The 27,940-nt window shown below is 39.1% G+C and overlaps 1 protein-coding gene across 17 annotated transcripts in view; it reads left to right on the forward strand.

Moving 5' to 3' along the window:
- Rapgef6 (Rap guanine nucleotide exchange factor (GEF) 6) overlaps nt 1-27,940 on the forward strand; it is a 176,478-nt gene that overhangs the window by 47,773 nt on the left and 100,765 nt on the right. For 2 of the 17 annotated variants that reach the window (NM_001252497.1, NM_001252498.1), the window contains exon 1: nt 25,565-26,522. The exons of 13 other annotated variants lie outside the window; for them this stretch is intronic. In NM_001252497.1, coding sequence (NP_001239426.1) covers nt 26,469-26,522 — 54 coding nt within the window. In that variant the 5' untranslated portion in view covers nt 25,565-26,468. Of the gene's footprint in view, nt 1-19,441; nt 26,523-27,940 lie in introns of those variants that run through there. 2 more of the 17 variants (XM_006532565.4, XM_006532566.4) reach the window with 2 other exon arrangements.

The following is a 27,940-nucleotide window of genomic DNA, read 5'->3' on the forward strand; positions in this document are numbered from 1 at the left end:
AGGGAGTAGAAGGGCAGAGGTATCACCACATCCAACTATGCTCAGCTTTTTATAGGTGTTTTTATACTGTCTTCCATAATAGTTCTTCTAATTACAACTCATCTATAGAGGGTGAGAGTGTCTTTTACCTGTACATCTTTGTCAGCATTTTGTGGTTTTGGTTTGTCTGTATTTTACAGTTGACTTATTGGTGGCTATGATGATATCATATTATAATTTTGATTTATTGAATAATTATGCTCTATGTCTTAAGATTATATTGATTGATCATTATATTGCTGCCTTTTGAGAAGTGTTCTGATCATTTGATCATTTTTCCCTCTATGGGATTATGTGGAGCTTCTCCTATTGTTTCTGAGTTTCTTGACTAATATAGATGTTAATCTTGTGTTAGGTGAATAGGTGGAATTTTTTATATTCTCTACACTTTTTGGGGTTTTTTGTTGTTGTATAGAAACTTATAGTTGTATTTGTCATTTCTGTTCATATTGTTGGTGTTTTTAGGCTTATATTCAAGTACTACCTATATTCAGCATTGAAGTGTATCTTCTGTGTTTTTTTAATTGGTTTTTAGTAGTTTTGGAAGTTGTAGATCTTTGTTCTTTCATGCAAGGTAAGAAATACATATGCTTATTCATTTTCCTGGCAATGTTTATTAAAGGGCTGTTATTTCTTTGGTAGTTTCAGCACCTTGTTGGGAATCTCTCTACTATAGGGGTGTGTGTGTGTGTGTGTGCGTGTGTGTGTGCATGTGTGTGTGTGTGTGTGTGTGTGTGTGTGTGTGTGTGTGTGTGTGTGTTTGTTTTATGAAGTCTTTTATCTCTTCTGTTCTGAACTTACACTAGTGCCAGCATTTTCTGTTTATTCTTGCTTAGTGCTGTTTTTGAAGTTGATACTGTCATGCCTACAGTTTTGTTCTATATTCCTTTTGTCTGTTTTAGGTTGTTTGTGCTTCCATAAGAATTTGGGGGGGTCCCCCCCTTGTCTTGTTAAGAATACCTTTTTTGAAAGGGGTTACATTGAACCTGCAAGTTTCTTTGGATACCGTGGATAGGAACATTCTTTGTATGTAGGTCTGTGCTCATACAGGTTGGAAGGTGGTGTTGGATGCCCTGGAGCTAGAGTTAGAGGAAGTTGTAACCTGCCCATGTGAGTTCTGGGGACTGAACTGTGGGACTCTATAAGAACAGTACACACTCTCAAACAACTGAGCCGCCTCTCCAGCCCCCAAACATTAGCAACATTAATTCTTAGTATATGAACATAGAAAAAATTCATTTTAGAGGTCTGTGGCTTCCTTTGTTAAATTCAATTCTAGGCTAGTTTTGGTGAAGTTTTTGTATTTCTTTTTTAATGTTTGGGGTTAGAGTATTCTTTGTTTGATTTATACCTCTTAAGTATTATATTGATTTCATGATATATTTTTCAGTAACTTCATTTTTTCTATATATTTAAAAATAGTAATGAGTCCTGACAGTGTGGTATACACCCTAAATTCTAGTACTCAGAAGGCAGAGACAGACAGACTTCTGTGAGTTTAAGGCCAACCTTGTCCATGTAACAAGTTTTGGGCCTGCCAGAAGGGCTACTCAGTGAAACCTGTATGTACTGAATTTTTTTTTAACTACCAATTTTCATAAATGTATGTACAGGTGCGTGTATACAGGAAGGCCATAGAACCACTTCAGGTTTCATTCCTTTGGTACCATCGATCCACCTTGCATTTGTTTTATTTTATTTTATTGGGAGTCTCTTCTCACTGACTGTCCAAGTCCTATTTTTGCTTCCCCATCACTGTGGTATATACATCCACATCATTTCTGGTCCTTTTATTTTTGTAGTATGAGTACTAGGGACTAAACACAGGCTCTGATATTTGCAGGGCAAGCACTTTTTACCAAGTGACCTCTCTACCCAGCATCTGCATGATGACCTTTTTAATTTTGCAAATTTATCACATTTTATTTTTCAGTTCTAATAATCTTTTGCTGGGGTTTTTAGGCATCTCTCTCTCATTTTTTTTTAAGTATGTCCATCACATTTACTTCTGAAACATCGCTAAATTTTTTAAAGGCTTTTCTATGTAGAGAATCATATCTGTAAGCAGGCGTAGTTTGCTTTTCTGTTTGTAATACTTTTATTATTACATTTTAATTTCCTTGGTTAAAATTTCCAAAAATTCTATATTGAATAAGCAAATCAAGTGAACATCACCATACCTAAGAGAAACCCTTTCAGCATTTTTCCTCTCAGGATAATGCTGGTGCATTTCTATCTTATGTAGCCTTTATTAGGTTAGTCTGTGATCTCTCTAGATATAATTAATCGGGCTTTTATCATGAAGCAGTGTTAATTTTTACCAAATTTATAGAGAATGACTATAGGATGGGTTTTTTGTTTGGTTTGTTTGTTTGTTTTTGCTTGTTTGCTTTATAGAATAGAGTTTAGGGCATGGAAAGGTGAGTTGATGGGGTAGTAGACAGAATGGCAGGGCTTGGGGGAAGAAGAGGAGTAGAGGTCGGCCATGAACATGTGGAGAAAGAGGAGGTAGGGGGATGAGGAGAGAGAGGACAGAGAGGGAAGAGAAGAGAGCAGTATACTTTGTCCTGATGTGATGTATTTTGTTAGCTTTCTTATTTGTGTGTGAGTGTGCAGACATAAACATGTGTATGTGTGTGTATGCATGTGTTTGAAGGTACCCATGTGGAGACCAGAGGACAGACTTAGTTGCTGTTCCTCAGGCACTGTTAACTATCTTTTTTGGAGACAGGATCTCTCACTGATTTGAAACTCACCAAGTAGGCAAGTCTAGCTGATCAGTAAAATTTAGAGATTATCCTGTCTCCACCTTCTCAGTGCTGGGAGTATGAGCACTTGCTGCTGTGAGAAATACTATCTATCTATGGCCAGTCTCAAAGTCACAGAGATTATAGTCCTGGAATTAAAGTTGTGCACCACTAAACCTGGTTTGCTAACCCTTTTATAAATGAATTTTCAATTTTGAACTAAAATTATCCCCACTGAGCTACCTCCATTGCCCCTGTTTACTAAGTTTTTAAGGCCCCCTTCCCCCCCCTCTCTCTTTCTCTCTCTCTCTTTCTCTCTCTCTCTCTCTCTCTCTCTCTCTCTCTCTCTCTCTCTCTGTGTGTGTGTGTGTGTGTGTGTGTGTGTGTGGTTTAAGTTTTCTGTTCTCCTCCACTTTAGAAAATTTTTGTTGGGGCTGGAGAGATGGCTCAGCATTTAAGAACTACGACTGCTCTTCTAGAGATCCTGAGTTCAATTCCCAGCAACCACATGGTAGCTCACAACCATCTGCAATAGGATCTGATCCCCTCTTCTGGTGTGTCTGAAGAGAGCAATGGTATACTCTTATACATAAAATAAATCTTTAAAAGAAAACAAAAAAAAAGAAAAGAAAATTTTTGTTGATTTTATATTTGAAGAAAAAAGCAAACAAATGAACAGTCATGAGGACCTGAATTTAATCCCCTAGAAGCCCCTTGTAAGCCCATGTGAGTGGTATATCTCTTTTAATCTTAGTACTTCTGCAGTAAAATGGGAGCTACAGACTGGAAAATTCCCAGAAACTCACTCACCGTCTAGCTTGTAGAATAGCTACAAGCAAGGTAGAACATCTACCTGCCTCAAACAAGGTAGACAGACCGCAAGGACCAACAGCACAAGCTTGTTCTCTAACTGTCCTCCACGTGCATTCTCAGATCCGTGTTCTCATCCCCCTCCCCACTTCTTAATTTCATTGACCTCTTGCATTCCGTCCAATCTTTGCTGTTTCTTTTTGTTTTTATTAATTTTGGTTTTAGTTTGGTTTTACTTATTATGTCATTGAGGTACATTATTACATTATTTGCTATTCTGTTCTTTGCTGTATGTAATGATTGAAAGAAAATTCTTAGTACTGTTTTTGTTGTATTCTAGTTTTATTGCTATTTTCATTTGTTTTAAAGGATTTCAAGTGCTCTGGTGCTGGCTAAATCTCTATTAAGCTCCTTACAGTTGTATTAATTTCTTAAGTTCTTCTTAGTCTATTCTCAGGTACACATGTCTCTCTTTCTGCCTGCTTTTGGTTCTTTTTGCATGGGCTGCCTTGTCTAGCCTGTCACTTTGGTCTATGTGTGTCATTACTGATAAAGGCCCCATCTTGTTGGGCCTTTAAAAAAAAATCCATGTAGCAATTGTGTCTTTTAATTGGAGAATGTATTTATATACAAGATTACTATTGATGAAGGCATAGTTCTATCATTTGTTAATTTTCTTCTCATTGTTTATTTAAGGCTGAGGATCTTGGAGCCAGGGCCTAGTATAACTTGGCGCTCTACGTCTGAGTATGTTAAGCCTGTCATCATTTTGGTTGTCCTTTGTCCTTTTCCTATTATTGATCTGTATGTTTTACTGACTGGTGATGTTGGATTGTTTTCTCTTTTTCATTTTGTCTCTTCTGAGTTTTACACTGTATGTTTTCCCTGGTAGTTCTAATCTGTCTTTCACTATTAGAGGATTTCCCTAAGTAATTTTTCTGAAGCTTGTCTTGTAATGACTTCTTCTGCCTGTCTTGGACTTTTCCTCGATTTCTCTGGGACTAACAGTCTCAAGTGGCAGCTTATCTCTTACAGTACTTCAAGTATGCTGAGAAGCCTGCATAGTCCTAATAAGATACCTTCAGTGTGATATGGCAGGCACTGTTCTGTAGAATTTGTAGAATTCTGTTTCTTATTCTTCGGACAATTTGACTATAAAATGTGATGTTGAAGATATTTTCTGGTCAGCCCTGTTTAGAATCCTGTAGACCTTCTTGTGCTGGATGTCCTTATGTTCTAACATTTTAAACTTAAATTTTTAGGAGATATAGAAATAGCTGAATGCTTATGAGCACTGTTTGCTCTTGCAGACAACCAGACTTAGATTCTCACCCTCACAACCACCTATAGTTCCAGGGGTTCTAATACCCTCTTCCCTGGGTACCAAGCACACAGGTGGTACACAGGCATATTCATGGTTCACAAACATCCATGCTGGCAAAACACACAAAAATATATAAAATGAAAGTTTATCTTTAAAAGGTAAATTTTTAAACTTTTTTATAACATTGTTTTGTTTTAGATAACTTCTTACCATGTTGCCTAGATTGACCCAAGCTGCTGAGCTCAAGAGATGTTCCCAGCTTGGCCCCCCTAATAGCTAGAACTATAAACACATAATCACCATGCCTAGCACATTTAATATTCATTAAAACAATATGTCATCATTTGTTCATTGAGCTTCTAATACTTGGTCATTAAACTTATTTCTAGGTTTTTGCTTTTTAAAATGATTTTCTATGAAATATTGTAGATATGTATCTCAGTATATTAATCACACTAGAAAAAATTACAAGCTATAGCATTGCTAAATGAAAGGATGTTTATTCCATTTGGCTCTGTGTATGATGAGTTAAAGAGTACTTATAATTTCTTATGTGTGCATGTGTGGGGCACCTACATGTGTGTGTGTGTTGCTTGCATACTTTAGTTTAAACTTTAATATGTTCTTTCTCCAGATTTTTGTTTGGTGTTGGTGTCATATCATAAGACATAGAGAGTCTATTTCCTCTTGAGGTCTATCTATGGTTTATATATATATATGAGTCATTTGCTTTTAGTCTTCCTGTGTGCTGAAGTAAGTCACCTTACTTTAGACATTTTGGTTTTCTGAATAGATTAAACCAAGCAGTTAGTACCTAGGATTTTGTTGGGTGATAATTCTTGAAGTGGCATTTTTGCATATATATCGCTGCTTGAGTTGGGTAGTTTTCCTACTAGGTACTGTCAGGAATTTGGTAAATTATGAGGGGAACGTAATTGATCAACTGAGACAAATCTGATGATTTAGCAGTAAGACTAGATTAGTTAGTGAAGGATTTTTACCAGAATACTTATGTATATGATATCTTGAATTAATAATTTTTTTCTTAGAAAGGATATATTTCAGGCAATTTAGAAAATCTTACTCGCGTTCTCACGCCCCCGGCCAGGAAGAACACAACAAACCAGAATCTTCTGCGGCAAAACTTTATTGCTTACATCTTCAGGAGCCAGGAGCGCAAACCCCCAGCCCCAAAAGCGAAAGCCACCCCAATAACGAAACCGAAACCCCTTCCCTATTTAGGAGAGTTATATTTCGCCTAGGACGCATCACTCCCTGATTGGCTGCAGCCCATGGCCGAGCTGACGTTCACGGGAAAGGCAGAGTACAAGTAGTCGTAAAATACCCTTGGCACATGCGCAGATTATTTGTTTACCACTTAGAACACAGGATGTCAGCGCCATCTTGTGACGGCGAATGTGGGGGCGGCTCCCAACATCTCCCCCTTTTCTTTTAATAAGAGCAAATAGGCCACCCATATTAATGAGAGTGGAGATAGAGGTCAAATCCCCAGTGTGTAGGTAAAGGAGCCGTACACATAACCTCCTCCCAGGCTCATCACCCAGAGGGGTCCTGGTCTGGTCCCGTGTTGTTTTTCCTGGGGGAAGGACACTTGAACACTCAACCTTCTTGAAAGATGACATGTCTCCCTAGAATAGGCTCATTTTATGCCGCAGAGCCCTTCTATTGCAGTGCTTAGCCGTGCAACTCTCTCGGGCTGCTGAAGCACACTCACTCTATCCCGTGCAATGAGACTAGCCTCATGGGATATAAGAGCTGAGTGGCCAGCGACCTATTGCCTAAGCATAGATATATCAGGGGAAGCTCCATGTTCTAGTCCTGCAAGCGCCTGGGCAATAACCACCTTGTCTCTCCTAGTTTGGGCCTTAAGCTTACAGACCAATCAAAGAAGCAACACTAATCCACAGCAAAGTGTATCTCCAAATAATATCAATCCCACCCATTCTTTAAAGAAGGGAAATGCTGAGGAGATCCAATTGGGTAATCCTTTGGTCAGGGACAGGTCCAAGCGCGTGGAGTTGACCTGAAGTCTCAATTCCCGAAGGATCTGTTCAAATTCAGCCGTCCAATTCTGTAACATATACTGAAAAAGACTTTTTGACAAATTAGCTGCCCTAGTAAATTTAACATACTGAATGGAAGTAACACACAATCCCGGAAACTTTTGTTTACACCCCAGCTGAGTTATTTGTCATAATACATCTAGTTGTATCTGGACAAGATCTATGAGTTGATTAACCAGCATGAGACCTCCCTGTATCATGACATTAGCTGAGGCCTGTTTATCTATGACTGTAGTCACTGAGGCTGACAAAGTGTTAATGGTGTCAGTCGTCTGGACCTGTCCAGACAGAGCCAAGGCTGTCTGAATCAAGGCTAAACCCAGTTCCTAGTTAGTGGTAAAAAAGCAGGAGAATACTTGAGCATTATACATCACCGTCATTGGGAGTGGAAATGTCGACATTATCCCCCAACGCTGCTCTCTCTTTATTATTGACGCCCTGGACATCACCAAGACGAGGGACATCAGTATTCCCTTGGTCAGTCTGGATTTTTCGGGTGAGTCTTTCTGGTATCCAAAATGGGTTGTCTTCATTCTGTGGGAAAACACAAACCGCTCCCCTGGATCTTATCAAAATGGGATCCGGGCCATACCATTTATTATCAAGGACATTTTTCCATTTAACCATCTCATTGGGCCTATCTGGCTCTGAACAATGACGTTCAGCCGCAGTATGGCCATGAGCATCAATATTTAAAAAATTGAGTGTAAAGAGTGCCATAGACACAGACACTCTTGGTGCTCGGGGTAAAGTCTCCTCAAAAGTTCCCCTCTTCTGTTTTATAAGATAGGCTTTGAGGGTGCGATGCGCACGCTCAACAATACCCTGTCCTTGAGGGTTGTATGGAAGTCCAGTCAGGTGGGTCACGTCCATCTGACGGCAGAACTGTTGGAATTTTTGAGACGTATAAGCTGGTCCATTATCAGTCTTAAGGAGTTTGGGTTTCCCCCAAGCACTCCATGCCTCAAGACAATGTTGAATCACATGTGAGGCCTTTTCTCCGGTTAACGGAGAAGCAAACATGATGCCAGAACATGTGTCAATGGACACATGGAGATATTGAAGTTTTCCAAAGGAAGAAACATGTGTAACATCCATTTGTCAGACCTGTAGAGGTCGAATACCGCGTGGGTTAATTCCCACATGAGGAACTGGCAAGAACTCACAGCAGCTTTGACATTGAGTAACAATGTCACGGGCTTCTTTTCTTGTCAAGGAGAAACGACTGCGTAATGTTTCAGCCGTCACATGAAAATTGTTATGAAAATTTTTTGCAGCCTCTACCGGGGATGATAGGGCAGCAGCCACCACTTTAGTGGCCTTATCTGCCAAATCATTTTTCAGAGCCATGGGGCCAGGTAGGCCTGAATGGGCTCTAACATGAGTAATATAAACAGGAAATCTTCTAGATAACAAAACTAATTGTATCTGCTGAAAAATATTGGCAACTCTACTGGAAGGCTTAATCACTCCAGCCACTTCTAAAAGATTTACTGCATTAACCACATAACAGGAATCTGACACAATATTAAGGGGTTCTAAAAAGGTTTTTAAAACTTCTAAAACCACTAAACATTTTACCACTTGAGGTGAATTTTCATTATATTGTTTGGATACCACTTTACCATTAGCCACATAGGCACCTATGCCAGTTTTTGATCCATCAGTATATACCACAATCCCATTTTTAAGTGGGTTTCTTACTGTTATTTGTGGAAACACAACAGATTGATTTTGGGCAAACTGTAAAATTGGATGTTTTGGATAATGGTTATCTATTTGTCCTGAAAAGGAGGTAACTAAAACTGCCCAATCATTAGATGTGGCTGCCAAGGTTTGAACCTGTGCAGCGGTATAAGGTACAATTAAAAGATATGGACTTCGCCCAAAGTGGGTGATTGCTGCTTTTAGGCCTTTAAGGGCAAGCTGTGCAATTGCAACAGGATACCAATCTATTATTTTAGCTGGGGATACGTTTGGATGGATCCACAACAATGGCCCATTCTGCCACAAAACTGCGGTTGGCAATTGTGCTGTCTTAAAGACACACAAACTGAAAGGCTGCGAATCCTCAATACGTTGTAATTGTGCATTCTGTAAGGCTTTTTCCACCTTTTGTAAGGCCTGGTTAGCAGCTAGAGTAAGAGTCCTAGGGGAGGAGATATGAGGATCTCCTTCTAAAATACCAAACAAAGGCCTTAACTCAGCGGAAGGAATCTTTAAAAAAGGTCTGAGCCAATTAATATCTCCCAACAGCTTTTGAAAATCATTTAAGGTATGGAGGTGATCTCTTCTTATCTCTACCTTTTGGGGCACAATCTTATCTGGGGACACCACAGAGCCCAAGAATTGTCCTGTATCAGAAATTTGGACTTTTTCTGTGGCTATCTGTAAACCCCACTGACTTAAAGTTTTAAGTAGAAAAGGATATGCCTTTTGTAGCATGGTAAGGTCTTTATGGCACAGGAGGATGTCATCCATGTAAAGGAGCAAAATTAAAGAGGGGAATTGTTCCCTCACTGGCAAAAGAGCTTCTTGCACATAAAGTTGACACATAGTAGGACTATTGGACATTCCCTGTGGTAAGACCTTCCATTGATACCTCTTATCAGGTTCCATGTGATTAATAGAGGGCATGGTAAAGGCAAATCTGGGCCTATCTCTTGGACACAAAGGTATAGAAAAGAAACAATCTTTAATATCTATAATAATTAAATTCCAGCCACGTGGTAAGGCGGAAAGTACAGGGAGACCCCTCTGTACTGGGCCAAATAAGTTCATTTGCTCATTAATGGCTCTGAGGTCATGGAGCAGTCTCCACTTTCCTGACTTTTTCTTAATTACAAAAATTGGAGTATTTCAAGGTGAGGTAGAGGGTTCAATATGGCCTAGTTTTAATTGTTCCTCTACCAGTTGAATCACAGCTTCCAGTTTTTCAGAGGATAGGGGCCATTGAGGAACCCACACTGGGTCCCCTGTTTTCCATGGTATGGGTCGTGCTGCCCCAATGGCCACTAAGGAAAACCCAGACCCTGTCTGTCTTGGTTTCCATTAGGTGAGATGGGCTCTATCCTTCCCTGTTCTTGATGTCCTAACCCTTTTCCTTCTTTATAACCCATCTTTGCCATGATATTTTTTGCTTTAGCTGAATACCCTCCCGATGGGGCGTTTTCATTGGACAAAATAAGGCCCAAATGCTGCATAATATCCCTTCCCCAGAGGTTAACCGGGAGTGGGAGCACATAAGGTATGAATTTCCCTTGCTGCCCTTTAGAGGATTCCCATGTCAAGGCAATGGAGCTTATAGTGGGACATGATTGATAACCTAGGCCCTGTAATGAATGAGATGACTCTGTGGTGGGCCATGCTTTGGGCCACCAATGTGTAGAAATTATACTTTTATCTGCTCCGGTATCAAGGATGCCTTCAAACTCTTTTCCGTTGATCTTAAGGCGGAGCTTAGGTCTATCATTCAAAGATACAACCAAATAGGCAGAATCATTTCTTGAGGAGCCCATTTTCTTTATCTCAGGTCCTGCAAATTTCTCCCTGGTATTATCAGGGAGGAGCAGCAGCTGAGCTATCCTATCTCCTTTACTAATAGAAAAAACGCCTTTAGGGCTTGAGCACAGGACCTGTATTTCAGGGGAATGTTGACAATCCATAACTCCAGGGTGGACTACTAAGCCCTGTAAGGTGAGTGAACCCCGGCCGAGAATAAGGCCCATGGTTCCCGGGGGCAAGGATGGTATAGGCTCCACTGGCACCGGCTGAATACTCATTTGAGGCATTAATAGGAAGTCGGAGGCGGCACGCAGGTCCACCCTTGTGGGTCTTTCTGGGTCGCCTCTCTGACTGCTTCCTGGGTCCTGACAAACTGGTTCCCATATCTTTGAGGGCCCTGGGACCGAGGGCCCGATGACCCGTTTTTTGGCACATAAGCTGATTGACTATCATGTGGGGGAAGGATTCTGCCCTTTATATCCCTCACAGAGCGACACTGGTCGGCTCTATGATAACCCTTGTCACACTTAGAGCAAAGAGTGAGAGTCCCTCCCTGTTTATCTGGAGCTCTGCAATCTTTCTTAAAATGCCCAGGCTTTCCGCAGTTAAAACATGTCCTCTGATTATTTCTGCCCATGGAGCGGTTTTGGGATTGAAGGATGGCAGCCGCTAAACCTGCATTGCTGAGAGGTCCCCCAAGCTCTCGACAAACCCTGAGCCAGTCTTGTAAGCCTTTGTTCTTTCTTGGGGCTATGGCCGCTCGGCACTCCTTTGTGGCTTGCTCATAGATGAGCTGTTCTATCAAAGGCGCGGCTTGCTCTGACTCTCTAAAAATACGCTCTGCTGCCTCTGTCATTTTGGCCACAAAATCTGAGAAGGACTCCTGAGGTCCCTGGATTATCTTTGTTAATTGCCCAGTGGCTTCACCTGCTCGGGAGAGCGCCTTTCAGGCCCTAATAGCCGTGGAGGAAATTTGGGCATAAGCTCCCCAATGGTAGTTTGTCTGATCAGCAGAATAAGCTCCCTGACCCGTTAACAAGTCAAAAGTCCAATCTCTCTGCTCTGGAGTCAAAGCAGCTGCGTTTGTTCGGGCCTGCGCTTGTGCAGCTTCGTGCCAAAGAGCTCTCCATTCCATATATTTGTCCATACTAGGGAGAGCGGCTTTTACAATCGTTTGCCAGTCAGCAGGAGTTAGTGCCATGCCGGCGAGCCTGTCTAACTGCACCAAGGTAAAATTAGCATTGGTTCCGTATTTACGGACCGACTCGGCGAGTTCTTTAATCTGCACGTATTTTACCGGAGCGTGGACACGCCCACCCTCGGCTCCTTCAAAGACTGGAAATGCCTGTTGTATTTTTCTTTGTTCCTCTCTGGGAATGAATGAGTCTGCGCACTGCCTCTCTGCGCACTGTCTCTCTGCGCACTGCCTCTCTGCGCATTGCTGACGCACTACGCAGGGCGGGGGCTCCGCATAGGGCAGACCTTGAAACCGACTGCCCGGAGGTTGAACAGTACGCTGGCTTTCGCCAGCCGCTTTTGGCTTTTTTCTTGACCAATTAGCTGGCTGGTAATGGGCTGCTTCTTCCTCCCAGTCTGTTTCCTCAGAGGAGAATTCTTCATCTGCTTCAGAGCTACTAAGAGCTGGCTTCCTGAGCTCATCTAGTGACGAGTATCTCCTAGAGACCTTCGCTAATCGATCTTTTTTCTTTTCTTTTTTCTTTTCCTTCCTTCTAATCTCTCCCCAGGTATTCTTACCTGACCTAAACTTTTCCTCGGGTTCAAGACCCTTGGAAAGGCCTGTATACTTATTTTGTGTACCATATTTTCTCTTTGCTCCTACTCTCTCTCCCCGCTTTACTTCTGATAGATTGCCCTGAATTTCATCCAGAATTTTCAGCCCTATCTTAATCACCTGATAACATGTGAAAAGGAACAAAAGGGCTCCTAACACTAGAAAAAATTCAAGGCCAAACATACCTTGTAAAGCCATTTTCCACTTTACTTCTGATAGACTGTCTTGAATTTCCTTAGAAAGTTCAAGACCAGACTTACCTTGTAAAGCTGTACTCACTGGTACTCTGTTCCCCCAGCTGAAAAGTTCTGAATTCATGCAGTTGAATCCTTCTTAACAGTCTGCTTTACGGGAACCTTTATTACCGCGACCCGCAGTTCTGGTTCTGGAATGAGGGATCTTCCTTGCGCCGGTCCCGAGTTTTCTTGTATTTTTTCGTCCCGGGTTTCGGCACCAATTCTTACTCGCGTTCTCACGCCCCCGGCCAGGAAGAACACAACAAACCAGAATCTTCTGCGGCAAAACTTTATTGCTTACATCTTCAGGAGCCAGGAGCGCAAACCCCCAGCCCCAAAAGCGAAAGCCACCCCAATAACAAAACCGAAACCCCTTCCCTATTTAGGAGAGTTATATTTCGCCTAGGACGCATCACTCCCTGATTGGCTGCAGCCCATGGCCGAGCTGACGTTCACGGGAAAGGCAGAGTACAAGTAGTCGTAAAATACCCTTGGCACATGCGCAGATTATTTGTTTACCACTTAGAACACAGGATGTCAGCGCCATCTTGTGACGGCGAATGTGGGGGCGGCTCCCAACAAGAAAATGCTACATTGACAGTCTTCATAAGACTCTGAACTAGCTGGGAGTGGTGGTGCACGCCTTTAATCCCAGCACTCAGGAAGCGGATTTCTGAGTTCGAGGCCAGCCTAGTCTACAGAGTGAGTTCCAGGACAGCCCGGGCTACACAGAGAAACCCTGTCTCGAAAAACCAAAAAAAAAAAAAAAGACTCTGAACTAGTCCAACTTTTAAAGAAATCAATATGACAGTTTCTCAAAACTCAAAGTAGGTCTGCTGTTTGAGCAGCTGTATTGTTCCTGGGTATTGACCTGAAGAACTCCAAGTCAGCATATCACAGAAATGATGCACTTGCACGCTAGTGCTTATGGCAGCACTGATGCACTTGCACGCTAGTGCTTATGGCAGCACTAGTAAAAATAGGTACGAAACCACTTAGTGCTTAACAGCAGAGAAACGGGTAAGGGAAGCATGGTGCGTGTTCACAGTGGAACTGAGAGCTGGGCAGATGTTCCCTTGCAAGCATGACAGCTCGAGTTCCATTCTTAGAACCCACATTTCAAATAGCTAGTAATGGAAGTCCCAAGCTTGTAACCCCAGCAGTGAACAGGCAGATTCTGGTCTCCAAAGCTCCCTAGCCAGCCAATCTATCCTACTTAACAAGTTCTGGACCAGTTAAAGATTGTCAAAAAAGATGGACAGCACCTAAAAACAATAGCTTCTAACTACAACATATACATGACATATACTAGTTAGAAGCTATTCTAACAATATAACTTTATTCTCATGCGTGCATGTGTGTATGTGTATGCACATGTGAACGCATGAGAATAAAGTTATATTGTTACCAAGAAAACTGGTGCAACTGTAGAATCATATTGTGAATTAACCAGCCACAGACAAACAAAATGTTTTCTCTTATGATTGTTAGATCTTATATATGTATACATAAAATTATATGTGTGGATATATAGATATATGCATGTGTGTATGTAGTATATATGATTAAAATAGAAGTAGAATTGCCTAGGGGAACAAAGACATGGAAGGGAGAAAGGTAAGAAAGGGGGCTTTAGGGAGATTGAACAGAAGGGAAATATGTTCAACTTAGAATATGTACCTGTACAAAAAGAAAAGTTAACCAAAATTTAATTGTAAGTTTGAATGCTTCTTTGAAAAAACTCATTGGAATAAATTTATAAGACTAAATTTTTTCAAAAAGAAAAATGAGGTTCTAGTTTCTGTGAAAGCATTTACAGAGGATTGGGTTATAACCACTGTAAAGTCCTTTATTTTCTTTGCCTTATTGTCAGCAATTCATAGAACAAAATGAGAAATGCTTTTATTTGATAGTTTTTGTTTACTGTGTAGCTCTGGCTGGTCTGGAACTTTGTTATGTATATGCTAGGCTGCTCTCAAACTCACAGAGATCCATCCACCTACATCTTTGCTAGTCTCTTTTATTCAATTTAGAACCATCAAATTTTTTATGCTAGGGTGCTAAAGGTTTGCAATTCTTAAAGATGTACAGAATATTTTGCCAATGTTGGTTTTTTTGTCACAGTATTTACAGCATAGCCAGTACATTATAATTTTGTGAGAAAGAATTTAGATAGATTTTAAGTTTTTCTTACCGAATACTTAGAATAGGTGCAGAAGAGCTGGAATATAGCTCAATGGTAAAAGTGAATACTTAGCACTTTGCATGTGAAAGACAGAATGACTGAAAAAAGATGGCTTACTCATCATTTGGAATATTTGACTTTTTTTTTTTTTTCGAGACATGGTTACTCATGTTATTCCTTGCTGTGCTGCAACTCACTCTGTAGACCAGGCTGGCCTTAAACTCAGAGATCCACCTGCCTCTGCCTCCCAAGTGTTGGGATTAAAGGTGTGCGCCAACACTGCCTGGCTGGAATATTTTGCTATTAACTATAGAAAATAGTTTTATTGTGATGTTTTAATATATAACTGTACTGTGATCATATTCATTCCTCCCAGTGGCAGGCTTAACCTCAGTGTGAGATAATGTAAAAAGGAATGTAGTGCTGGTGATTGACCTCAGCACCTTCTGTTTCTTGACTGAGCTACGTGCCCAGCCTTCGTCTTACTTTTGAGACAGGGTCTCAACAGCTACACAGGCTGTGCTTGAACTCAGTCTGTAGCCAGGTCAGGGTTGAAACTTGCAGTCTCAGCCTTCAAAACAGCTCTTAAGTATGACCTGTGCTTCCAGGCCTCCTCTAGTAGTCATCTTCAAAACTTCAGTCTTTGTAACAGTTTATGTTTCTTTTTAAGTTTATTGGCTATCAGTAGCACATAACTCATACCTGAAGTTTGATGTTATAGCAGTCAGCATGATCAAGATAGACATTTTTATCACTCCCAGATGCTTTATCTCTTTTTTAATCCATCCTTCTCTAAATCCCTGTTTTCTTAGGCAGCCTCTGTGCTTTCTCTTAGTGTTAATTAGTTGTATTCACTGGGACTTTATATGGCTTACTGTGTTACATTATTCTTTTTGCCTGTCATCTTATTCTTGTTTCAGTGATTATGTGATATATCCATATTGTCTATTTCATTATCTTTCCACTTTTTTGCTAAGCAATACTCAATTGTTTCAGTATGGCATGTTTTGTTTCATTTTCTACCTGATTTAATTGTTTCATTGTAGCACCGTTATGAACGGTTGTGTATACATCTTTTTTGAAACAGTTATTTTCAGCTTCCTAAGTTAATACTCAGGAGAGGTGACTAGATCAGATATTAAATGCTACATTAAACAGAACAAATGTAAAACAAAACAGAGAACCTGTTCTTCAGAGTGCCTGCACAGTTTCCATTCTTTGTTGTATTCTTTCCTTTGGTCTAAGAGACAAAGTAACTTGTTCCTCCTCCTTATTAGCACTTGATAGAGTCAGATTTTACTAGCCTTCTTCCGAAACTCTAATATTATGTACATTGTGGTTTAAAGATTTTAAGTAATCTTGTTGCTGTAGGGATAAATAAAACCTTGTCATAATTTAGTTATTTTGGACATTGTAAAATCTTCTCAGACCATGGACCTTTGAGAAAGATGTATTTAGTATTTAGAAATAGCACAAAGCTGTTTGTTTTATAAAAAATATTTAGAGAGTAGAATCTGTAATTAATCCATGTAGAGAGAGTCCAGCATCTCTAGATGAGCTGGCTGCCTATAGTCCCTCCTCCTTTAGTACTCACATTGTGCTTAGGTTGCTTTGCCACTAAAGCAGTAGTGCTGACTCCTTACCTGCCTGTTCGCTGGGCTTCTGTTGGGGTACTTGGGATATAAGCACACACCTGGTGCGTGATTCTTGGTACCTGTAGACTTTTTCTCCCTCAGTTATTTAAAATGTATGTTTCAGTTTCCCTGTGTCATTTCTCTAAGTGCTCACTACTATTTTGTTGTGAGAGGTCTTGCAACATATGACTTGGTTATTTTTTAACTCATGTCCTCTTCTGTCGTTCATGTGCCACTACCCCTGCCTTAATTTTCCTCATAGGACTGTTATAACGTCACCCAAGCCCACTCACTGCACAAACTGTTTTCATCTGGATTGGGGATATTTCTTAAGATGAGAAGTATTATGTAATCTCTTTATCAAGACAAATGTACTTAGTCATTTTTGTATTTGATTTTAAAATCTGTTCAAAATTGGTTCTCCTTTTGGTAGGCTTGTTCTTAATATTCTCCTACCCCCTACCACCAACTGGTCCATTCATTTTGCTTTTTTAAGTTTTAGATGGAGCTCTAACAATATCCTTGGTTTGGTTGGTTGGTTTGGTTGGTTGGTTGGTTTTGGGTGGTGGTTTACCACAATCTGTCAGAGAAGTTGCAGTGATCCAGCATGTGAGGACATCCAGAGTCTAGACCAGCCTGTGCAGTGGAACTTGTTATGATGGAGCAGACCTTATGTGGTACTGCGCAGATGAGTAACAGCCACCCACATATGGTCCCTAAGTGCTTAGAATGTGGCTAATGTAACTCGGTGTCTTAAAGTTTTAACTTTATTTAGTTTGGAATCAGTTTAAGTAACTAAATAGATAAATTGCAGCTGCCAGGTTGACAAGCACAGGTCCTCACATTTCCAGTTTTGTACTTTGTTTTTCTATGTATCTCCTATTTTTTTTTTTGACCATGCCACATTGTTGGTCCTTAAACAGGCCATGTTTTTATATAAATCTCTTGTATTCTTCATTTTGTTTTAAACCTCCCTTTATTATTTGTTGCTTTACTTAAAACCTGTTCATCCCCAGGACTCAATTCTGTATCATTTTCTTCTTGGAAAGATGGAGCATGCACATGTGCTTTTAGAACATCTGTCAAATGTGTACGCTTACTCTCTACATTACATTGCTCTTGCCTTAATAATGAGAGCCTCATTGTATCCTCAGAGTAATTTGCCTGTCATAATAACAGCACCTGTTTTTTTAGCTTAGGTAAGTTTTCTTAGTTTTATGTGTCTTTGGTCAAGTTGTGTGAGCTTTATTTTGGTCTGAGTGTTTTTGATTTGTGGGTTTTATTGGTAGTGTTATAGTTCTGGGGATATTGGTATGTTTAGGTTGATAACTTACAGGTTTATTAAAGGACTTTGCCTAGTGTCTTATAGTCTGTAAAACACTCAGCAATTGCAATCACTTTCATAAAGATGTTAAAGTAAATAAAGTCAAGTAAGCTAATAAATGAGAATGAAAGTATGAGTTCAGGTTAACTTGATAAGCACACTGCTCGTGCTAAATAGAATGTGGCAGCAGCTTTTTTATTTGCAAATACCGCTTTACCAGACATTTTTTTTATTTTTTGGTCCAAACTGAATCCTAAATGATCATAGCCATCCCTTACTTATAATGAATGGCTTGGTGTCACTCATTTCAGGGGATCCTTTACCGAGGTCTTGATGTAGGCCTATTGCTTTTGTGTACCACATTGCCATCATTTGAATGCATGTCTTTCTTCTTCAAGTTTATTGTCTTCTTCATCTTAACCTGAATATTACTGTGCCTTTCTTTAGTTTGATATATGCCAGCAAAACAGTACAAGATGTTCTTTGCCTTTCCCTTTTGTCTTAGTCAGGGTTTCTATTCCTGCACAAACATCATGACCAAGAAGCAGTTGGTGAGCAAAGGGTTTATTCAGCTTACTCTTCCACATTGCTGTTCATCACTGAAAGAAGTCAGGACTGGAACTCAAGCAGGTCAGGAAGCAGGAGCTGATGCAGAGGCCATGGAGGGATGTTCTTTACTGGCTTGCTTCCCCTGGCTTGCTCAGCCTGCTCTCTTATAGAACCTAAGACTGCCAGCCCAGAGATGGTCCCACCCACAAGGGGCCTTTCCCCTTGATCACTAATTGAGAAAATGCCTTACAGTTGGATCTCATGGAGGCATTTCCTCAACTGAAGCTCCTTTTCCTGTGATAACTCCAGCTGTGTCAAGTTGACACAAGACTAGCCAGTACACCTATTTCACAGGTAAAAGACTCATTTCTAAAGATATTAGCAACCTCAGCGTAGGAATTTCTTGAATTTGAGCATGGTGACATGGGTCAACAGGTAAAGATGCTTGGCACCAAGCCTGATAACCTGAATTCAATCAGCTATATCTAGGAGTGGAAACTTAGGGGGTAGAGAAATTGTTCAGTGGCTAAGAGTACCAGCTGCTCTTCTAGAGGACCCGGGTTCAGCTCTCAGCACCCACATGGAGGTTCACAACTGTTCATTACCCCAGTTCAAGGAGATCTGATGCCTTTCAAGGATACCAGGCACATGCATACATCTAGGCAAAATACTCATACACATAAAATTAACACACACACACACACACACTTGTTTTTAAAATACTTTGAACTTGAGTTCTTGGTAGAAAGTACACAGAGTAAGTTTCTAAACAGAGATATGTCTAGTCCCAGGTTAGAAGGAGCAAGACAACAGGATCAACGTAATGCTACTCAGAAGGATGCACTATTTAAAACTTGTAGATTGTGTATTACTAGAATTGTCAGTTCAACATTTTCAGACTGCGTTTGCCCTTGTAGTTGGAAGCACAGAAATAAACTTTGACTGAACTGGGTTGTGCATCCTTTTAATCCCAGCATTCAGAAGGCAGAGCCAGAAAGACTCACCACAAGCTCCAGGACATCTCGGTCTGCAGAGTGGACTCTTGTCTTACTAAAAAATAATAACTACCTCTTTTTTTATAGTAGTTAGCAAGGCCAGTTGTTTAACCCAAATGTTTTACAGTTTAAATTGAAGTCCCTTTCTTATGTGACAGCAGTCTACCTTTACAGCTTTCTGGCCCAACTCTGTCCTCCCTCCCTCCCTCCCTCCCTCCCTCCCTCCCTCCCTCCCTTCCTTCCTTCCTTCAGCCTGCTCTTCTTCTCTGGAAGGCTATTACTGACCTCTTTTCCTAATATTAATGCTGAGCTTCTGAGTCTAACTCTAATTTTAACTTGCTTCTTGTTCTTTTTGTTCATAGTAGTGTTGTGCCATGTCTTCTGACAGTCTTAACTTTGCTCCCAAACTCCATTCATCCACATTATCTCTGGAGAAACCTCTGACGTTTCCTCGTGGACTGTACTTCCCTTTGTCCTTTGTTGGTCCATAGTACATTACATATGCCTGATACAGGTGCCCATACAGTTCTGCTCCACTGAGAAAAATTAATTACCAACTTACTGAATTTGTGAATGTAGTTCATTGGTAAAGAACATGTGTGGTATGTGCAAACCATAAGTTCAATCCTGAGCTCTTTTTTATTTTTTGCATAAGATTAATTGCTTTTTTATTTTATTTTTATATTTGTTTGTGTATAGGCACATATGTGTCATAGCATCTCTGTGGCTCAGAAGACAGTCTCCAGTGCCATTCCTCTCAGAAACACTTTTTGTTCACCTTTGCATATACCAGGATAGTTGGCCCATATCAAGCTTCTGAAATTTCTTGTCCCTCCCTTCCATCTCAGTGTAGGAGTACTGGAGTTAGAGATATACAATACTGCATCTGAGACTCAAAGCTCAGTCAGTCCTCATGCTTGTATAGCAAATACTTTTCCCATTGAGCCAGCTCCTCAGTCCACTTGCCTTGTTTTAAATAAAGTGTAATAGTGAACATTTTCTGTCTTTTTAAAAGATTTCTTTATTTATTTTAATGTATGTGAGTACACTGTAGCTGTACAGATGGTTGTGGGCCTTCATGTGGTTGTTGGTAATTGAATTTAGGACCTCTGCTTGCTCCAATCAGCCCCACTTCCTCAGTCCCTGCTCGATCCAGCCCAAAGATTTATTTATTATTATATGTAAGTACAGACACACCAGAAGAGGGCGTCAGATCTCATTACAGGTGGTTGTAAGCCACCATGTGGTTGCTGGGATTTGAACTTAGGACCTTCAAGAAGAGCAGTCAGTGCTCTTACCCACTGAGCCATCGCACCGACCCCAATAGTGAACATTTCCCTACATGTTGTTCAATTTTTAATACTAGTATTACCCTGAGTTAAATTCCAAGAGTAAGCCTGAAACATGAAACATCTTGATTTTTATCAAAGTAAACACTTGTATCTTTGACTGGAAATGAAATACCAGACATCATTAATGCTAAGTCATTTTTGTAGAAATGTAACTGAGTCAATTATAGATCTGGATGTTGTTTTGGAAGTTTAGAAATTAGTTGGTGTTTGAGTATGTTAGTATGAAATTTAGGTTTTTTTTTACTAGGTAATCTCATTGTGATGTATCAGTGTGGTCTTAACTGGATCTCAAGCCTCTCAATAGAGAAGGTCACCTTCTCCACTGTTAATGCAAGTGTTGTGATTTTCCTGGTGCTTTCTATCTTAAATTTTTTTCAAAGATATTCTCCTCCCCCCTCCGCCCTCCATTCACTACTATCTATATCTCCTAGTAGAATCTGGTTCACTCTGGAAAGTAACATAGTTCTTGATAGATTCTTAAAACAAACTCCAGAGTCGTGAGTCCACAAATCAATGCAATTGATATTAAGTGGGAGAAATGTCAGTTTAAGAGTTGTTAAAGTGTTTGGTGAAATATATGCTTCTTACAGAAATGTAACACATAGAAGTAAAGCAAGGTCCTCAGAGCCGAGGTAGTTAGTGCTGGAAAAGTGACTTTCAAAGGAATGTTTATTAACACAAACCTTTATATTGGATGATACTGACTGCTTATATATCCTTCCTTTTAAATTTTTTGTCAACTAAAATTTTCCAAAACACTTTAACATTCATACTATGCTGTATGTTTATCTCTTCTGGTTTTTCTTCTGTTAACAAACAACTTTTATATATAAATTGATAAATAACTGGTTATTTCCTTAGGATTAATACATAGAAATTAAATTACTGAGTTAAAAGTATGAAAATAACTTTCTACATAAATATTACAGCACAGTAGTCATATTTTTAATAATTTTTATTATCCAGTATGCATGAATGTTAGTGCTGCGAGGAAGACAGCCAGGTATACTGTTCCTTCTGGGGCAGTTTGTGGTTTCCTAAGGATAAAACTAACTCATGTGGATGTGTCCAGGGACCCAGAATGAGAAAGATTATCATACTTGTGACTGTTTGCACAGCAATTGCCAAAGAAAGCTCTTCCAATAATTGTTTAACTCAGGTCTTAATGTATGTCAGCAGTCTAAGGATAATTTTTGACAGCATTCCAGGTAGACAAGTATAATAGCTCCTTAAATGGCAAACAAATTAACATTACTGCTTTTCAGATTGATCTGTTCTCTGTTCACTAAAAACTATGTTCTGTATTCAATTTTCACAATACTAGAAAATGATGTGTTTAAATTAGAGGTAATAGTGTGATCCAGTTCAGACAAAGTATTCTTGACAGTTTATTTTTAAAATGAAATTTTATTTTCTTGTTTATGGATTTTTTAAATTACTAGATTTTTTAAAAGAAATAACTATTTTAAAACTATGTTCATAATAATATATACTTGTCTGACTTCTATGTGCAAAATATCTTCCTTCTATGTATATAGAAAAGGCCTGGTACAGCTTCTTTGGGTAGGGCAAAGTAGAAGCATGGTGGTGCCTTTTATTGTTCCTTCAGTTTCACTGATTCTAATTATAGAAGCTTACATCACCATCGCTGATGATAACAGCTTTCCTCTCTCCCCTTGCTCTTTCTTTCTCAATCACTCCCTAAGGATATATCATATTTCATAGTACATATGGACTTCAAGTGGTTTTGACAAAGGTTTTTGATAGCATGCAAGCAATCAGTGAGTACGTCACAGTATGCTAGCACGGTTGCTTACAAAGACCAGGAGGAAAGCTGTGATGCTCTTTTTCTTTAGGATGATGAGGAGTAGATAGGACTGGCTTCTTGAAGTCAGAAATTACTTAAGGGGCAAAAGGAATTAGAGTTAACCGTGTTTGATAGCTACAGATTGATTTCTCTAAGCAGAGGGAGGAAAGGGTGGGACACTGTGGTTACTTTACAGAAGCTGGCGTGCTGTCACTGCATAGCGTGATCATCACTGTAGCATTATCAATTTATTTTTCAGGATTAAACTACTTCAGTAGGATTTTCTACAGAAATCAATGTGTTTAACAGTTTACATTTCTAAAACCAACTGCTTAAATAAAAGGCAGAGATGACAGTTTTATTTTGTAAAATACTTTTGTTACTCTCTTTGGGCATTTGGCATCCCTAAATTGCGCCTGTAATGTTTCACTGTGCAGATGGGGTGGCGAAGAATGGGTATATTATTAACTATTAGAACCTTATCTTTGGTTTTCTATGCAGCAAATTTCCGATATTCAGTTTATAGCTGGCTTGTAAATTATATATTTAAATAACAAATTTTAGTAACCAGATCATTTATATATTTATAAAAACTGTTTTGTAATTATTGGAAACTTTGTTTTATCTCACAGTAGTCAAATGCCCCTTTTAAAGCTAAAGATTTTGTTTGTATGGCTCAGCATACTGGTATTTCACATGCAGGAAAGTGTGTTCTTCAGTGCCTGTAGTGATGAGTCTAGACTGTGAATCAAGACTCCCTCCATCACTGCACTGACTTCACTTGATGATGAGGTGAGATCATGATAAATTCTAAAGGTGATGCTCATGAAAAAAAATTGGTTTGTCTAGTAAATCATTTTGGTTATTTAACAAATTACTGACCTAATTTAGATCAGTAATTAGTTAAAAGATTAGTTATTGAATGTGAAGAGACAATGGAGGGGGCAGTATAATTAGACTGCTTTTAGGGTCTATATGCTGAGTATAGTTTGGCCTCTTGCTTCCTGCTGGAAAAGCAGGTTTGTTATCCCAGGAGGTTTCCCATGATAGGTTCACCATACTGGTTCTGAAATAGCAAATACTGTAAGATAATTGGTAGAATAAGATGATGTCATCTTTTCTTATAAGCCAGCCAAACTGGGGAGTAGGGAGGAGAGAAATAATTGTCTTGATCCTTTATTGGGGTTGATGTGTACTCCAGTAGGTCTTGACATATGGCGTTAGTGGCTTGCATTTCATTCCCAGAGCAGCAGTTAAGAGATGACTGTCTCTTTGCCCAGCTTGAGGTCTTCCTTTGTGTCAAAGGTATCAGCATGATTTATAAAAAGGAACAAGGAGCCACTGCAGATACTGGTTGTGGTTGGCTGTCGTTTATCCTACCAGTACATACATGAATATAATTATAGACTGGCATGATAGTTAAAATAATCTTAAGTCCTGTTACTAATTTTTGTGTTTAGTACATTTCTTTAGAAAATGTATCTTCAGCCAAAAATATCTTTATCCATATTTTTGTATTTAAGAAGTGAATGCTTTTCCTTTGTCTTTAAAGTTGCATTTTTGAAATTCCAACTTAGTTTATATTCATTAAATTGGAAAAATAGTTCTTGAAAATCAATCTCTACAAATGGTTTATATTTAGTAAACTGGTGCTTATTTGAATTTGTGAGAACAAATTTTATATTTCAGTGTAAGTTTTGTGGGAAAGGACTGGGTTTTTGAATACAGCAATTCATAGGGTTTTGAATAAAACAATTCAGAGGCAATTCATGTAAAATACAGTTGTATTTTGTAAACATGGAATATGTGTTCAAAATAATAGCATTACTACATTAAATTCCAGTTGTATAGGAGCAGCACGATTCAGATTAGGAGTTCAGTATCACTTGGAAAGTAAGAGACCTTGCTTGAGGGAATCAAGGAACTGTGTGTGTGTGTGTGTGTGTGTGTGTGTGTGTGTGTGTGTGTGTGCGCCTGCACATACATGTATGTTAATAAGATTTATTTTCAGCAGTAAGCAGAATCTTTCATTACAATACCTGTTTGTCAGGTAATCACCTTGTGTGTTGCACATTCCCTGTCTTCAAAAGTATTATCTAAATAGAGGAAAATAGTTCTGTCGCTTTACACACTGACTGCTGGTCTCACAGTTGTGCTGCCTGGAGGTATGCCTGACTGTATTTTAGCCATTGGGGGGAGCACTGGGAGGCGATGAAGTGCTAGGTGGGTGGATAAGCAGAAGCATAAAAGAAAGGGTGCCTTGTAGCAGAAGCATGAAGGAAAGGCTATGGTGCTTATCTTACTGCAGAGGGCGTGGCAAATTTTTTCTCTTTAAAGTTTTAAAGAAAAATATGACGGCTTCCTTTTAGTCCATGTTCTTATCAAAGACAGGTTTAATTGTTTCCTTTTCTGATTCATTTTGTGTTTTGCTGGCTCTCTTTCTAGGAATTGCACATTGACTGCAGTGAAGTACTATGTTGTATAGATTATTCTTCCTTAGAGGAATTAGTATACATTGTACCTACATGGATTTTTTTTTCTCCTTGCAAAAGGATTGTTTTTATTTAAATCTGTTTACATAAAAATCTTGGTTTTGTTTAAAAAATATATATAAATCTTACCACCTGTTTTAATTTTTAATACTAACTCAATGTGGGCTTGAAGATTTAACCTTCAGAACATTCAATAAATAGCAAGTTGTATGTAGAAACCCATAAATTTATGGTATTAACATTCCTTTGATGTGACATCTCTGAACCAGACAGCCCATGTATTTAGAATTCAATAGTATCTTACTACAGCAAATTATTTTCCCCTGAGAGAAAATTCTGTGTTAAATTTAAATAATATTAGAAAAGAGACTTTTCAAATACAACTGAATATTAATGTACAGAATTGTAAAAACTATAAAATAGATGGGTACATTAGCCAGGTTTTGTGCTTACAGGATTTAGCTTGCCAGCGTGTCTCACAGAAGGTCGTGTGTGTGTGTGTGTGTGTGTGTGTGTGTGTTTTCGTTCAGTAAATTGCTCTTGGGCTACATCTGCAGATACAGTAGCCAATTGATCTAATGCAGTTTGTGAAGGCTTTCTGCACAGGTGATGTCATCCTTTTAGCTCTATTCTCCTCCCACTCTCTTTCCTTCTTATTAGATATTTCATCTTACTGCAGGGCATAGAATCAATAGGAGCTTCTCCTTAGGGAGCTGCTGTGAAGCAGGCAAGGACAGCAGGAATTAAGACACTGACAGACTCTTGCGTTCACAAAAGATGTAGTGGTTTTTGTGTTGCATCGTATATACATGTTATCCAGAAAGGGCAGACTTAGATCATCGGTGCTTTCTTACTAATGCCTGGAATCAGAAGCTGTATTGCAGAGCTGTGAAACTGCTTGGGAGAAGAGAAGGTTGCTTTGAATTCTGGATATTCTCAGACATTATACAGAACAAACCTGTTAGAGCATTTGTCTCCTGCCTCCATTTGCTCTCGATGATGTATGTGTATGGTGGGATTTTTTTGTTTCGTCTTTTGTTTTGGTTTGGTTTGGTTTTTAACCTCTAGCATTTAAGGATATTTAAAGAAGAGACTGTAGTCTTCAGAATACAGCATTTGCTTTGCCTCTGATGCAGAAGACTCTGCAGTGTTTGCTCTTCCGAATGAAATAAGTTGACGGAAAACCAGCTATATTACAGAGAAAGGTTTCACAGATTCCAGGAACACAGATTTCATGCATGTTGCCTACTTGCTTTGACTGATAGATACGATATTAGTCTCTTTGCTGCCAATGTGTATGTCTATGTCAGGTGCCTGGGGATGCATGTAACTGTGTGCTGAGCCTGAAATCTAAACATCTTTATTTGATGTTACTTGCTTGTAAAGTGGCATTTAAGGATAATTCTTATACTGAGAACAATATTCTGCTTCTGAAAGCTTCTGATTTTTGTTTGTAAAGAGGGTTGGAGGAGCTACATTTATATAGCAACAATGGTATGTGGATTATAAAAGAAACTTAGCAGAATTTTGTCAACATACTCGTCAGTGTGGCTCTCTCTGGTTTAAAAGAGAAACTACCCCTCCAGCCAAGGAAATGGCTTTTCTTGTTCGATGTTACGCCAATTGTCTTCAGCCATGGGCCTCCAAAGTAAGTGATTACTATTTTTATATAGTTTAATCATTAAATTTAAACTGCACTTGAATTCTAAATTAGTTCTATTGTGCTAATAACAACTATAAAACAGTCTATAAATCCTTGTCTCAATGTCATGTGATTTAGAGAAAGCCTCTGAGATGGGTTGAACAGACTCAATAGTCTGCAACTTGAAATGTACATATGAATGTACATATGAAATGTACATATGAAATGCACACCTTAGACACGCTCATCACTGAGCTGTTGATATTTTTAAAATTACTTGTGCCCATGCTTAACTTGAGGCATTCTGTTGTTTCTTTCCTTAAAGGGCTAGTATGTTTAGACATCGTGTTCAGATCATGGGCTTATAGAATGTATCTTGGTAATGTGATGCTCCCTGATAACTTAGAAATGAATTGTTCTAGTTTGTAAAATTGGGTGTTCATTCCTAAAGAATAATGTAAAAAAAAAAAGTGAATGTAAATTAATTATGTAAAAATATTCAGTGTTCCAAAGTATTTCCAAAATAGTAATTGGTAAAAAAACTGCTTGTCATTTTAAGGCAAACATTAACTGTCAACAAAATCCTGAGTTGTTGAAAACTAGTCTATTGCAATTTAGTTTTATTTTTGACAGTAGCTTTTTACAGTGTTTGAAGGTATCTTTTAGATTTTAGAAAATGCTTAGATGATGAATTTTAAATATGTCAAAATTTCTTTATAGTTCTCTGATACTTAGGCACACTGGAGACTTTTCATAGGAAGGTCTGAAATCGTGTCTTTGTTTCAAAGGTTCACTCTTGATGGTGACTAAGGAGAAAATACTTTGATAGCACTGTGTTGTACTGTTTATTTGGCCAAGCCCATTGCATATCTTTCCTGAATGTTCTAGTGGGAGGGATATTTAAATGCACTGTCCATTTGGCAAACAGCTGCCTGTGACATAAAGAGATGGAAAGGAGCCTTGGTACACAGTTTGTGCTTTTATCTGCACATACAAAGAGTGGCTGCTTCAGTGCAGACGCCACCTGTGGGCCCCCAGCACTGCTGACAGTAATAGTCACACCACTAGAATTGAAAACTGCACATGGAAGGGAATTGTATAAGACCAGATAAGACTGAACAAAATTAAGATGGGGTGCAGGAGGTTTTTTTTTTTTTTTAAAGGAAACACACACACACACAGTAACAGAAAAAAATGAGAAGAATTCTGTGATGAGTGATGATTGCTTTCCTGTATAAATTATGTATAAGTATACATGTCTCCTTCCTGTCTCTCTCATCTTTGTGTATTACTATTAAGATTTAACTCTTTGTTTAAACACATTAGACTAGAAACTAATTTTAATACTTGCTATATTGGATTTTCAAATTTGTTTTACTCCTTTAACTTTCATTTAATGATTTTTTATTACTTAGTTATATATA

This window comes from Mus musculus, chromosome 11 (genome assembly GCF_000001635.26).
Source record: "Mus musculus strain C57BL/6J chromosome 11, GRCm38.p6 C57BL/6J".
Classification (NCBI taxonomy): domain Eukaryota; kingdom Metazoa; phylum Chordata; class Mammalia; order Rodentia; family Muridae; genus Mus; species Mus musculus.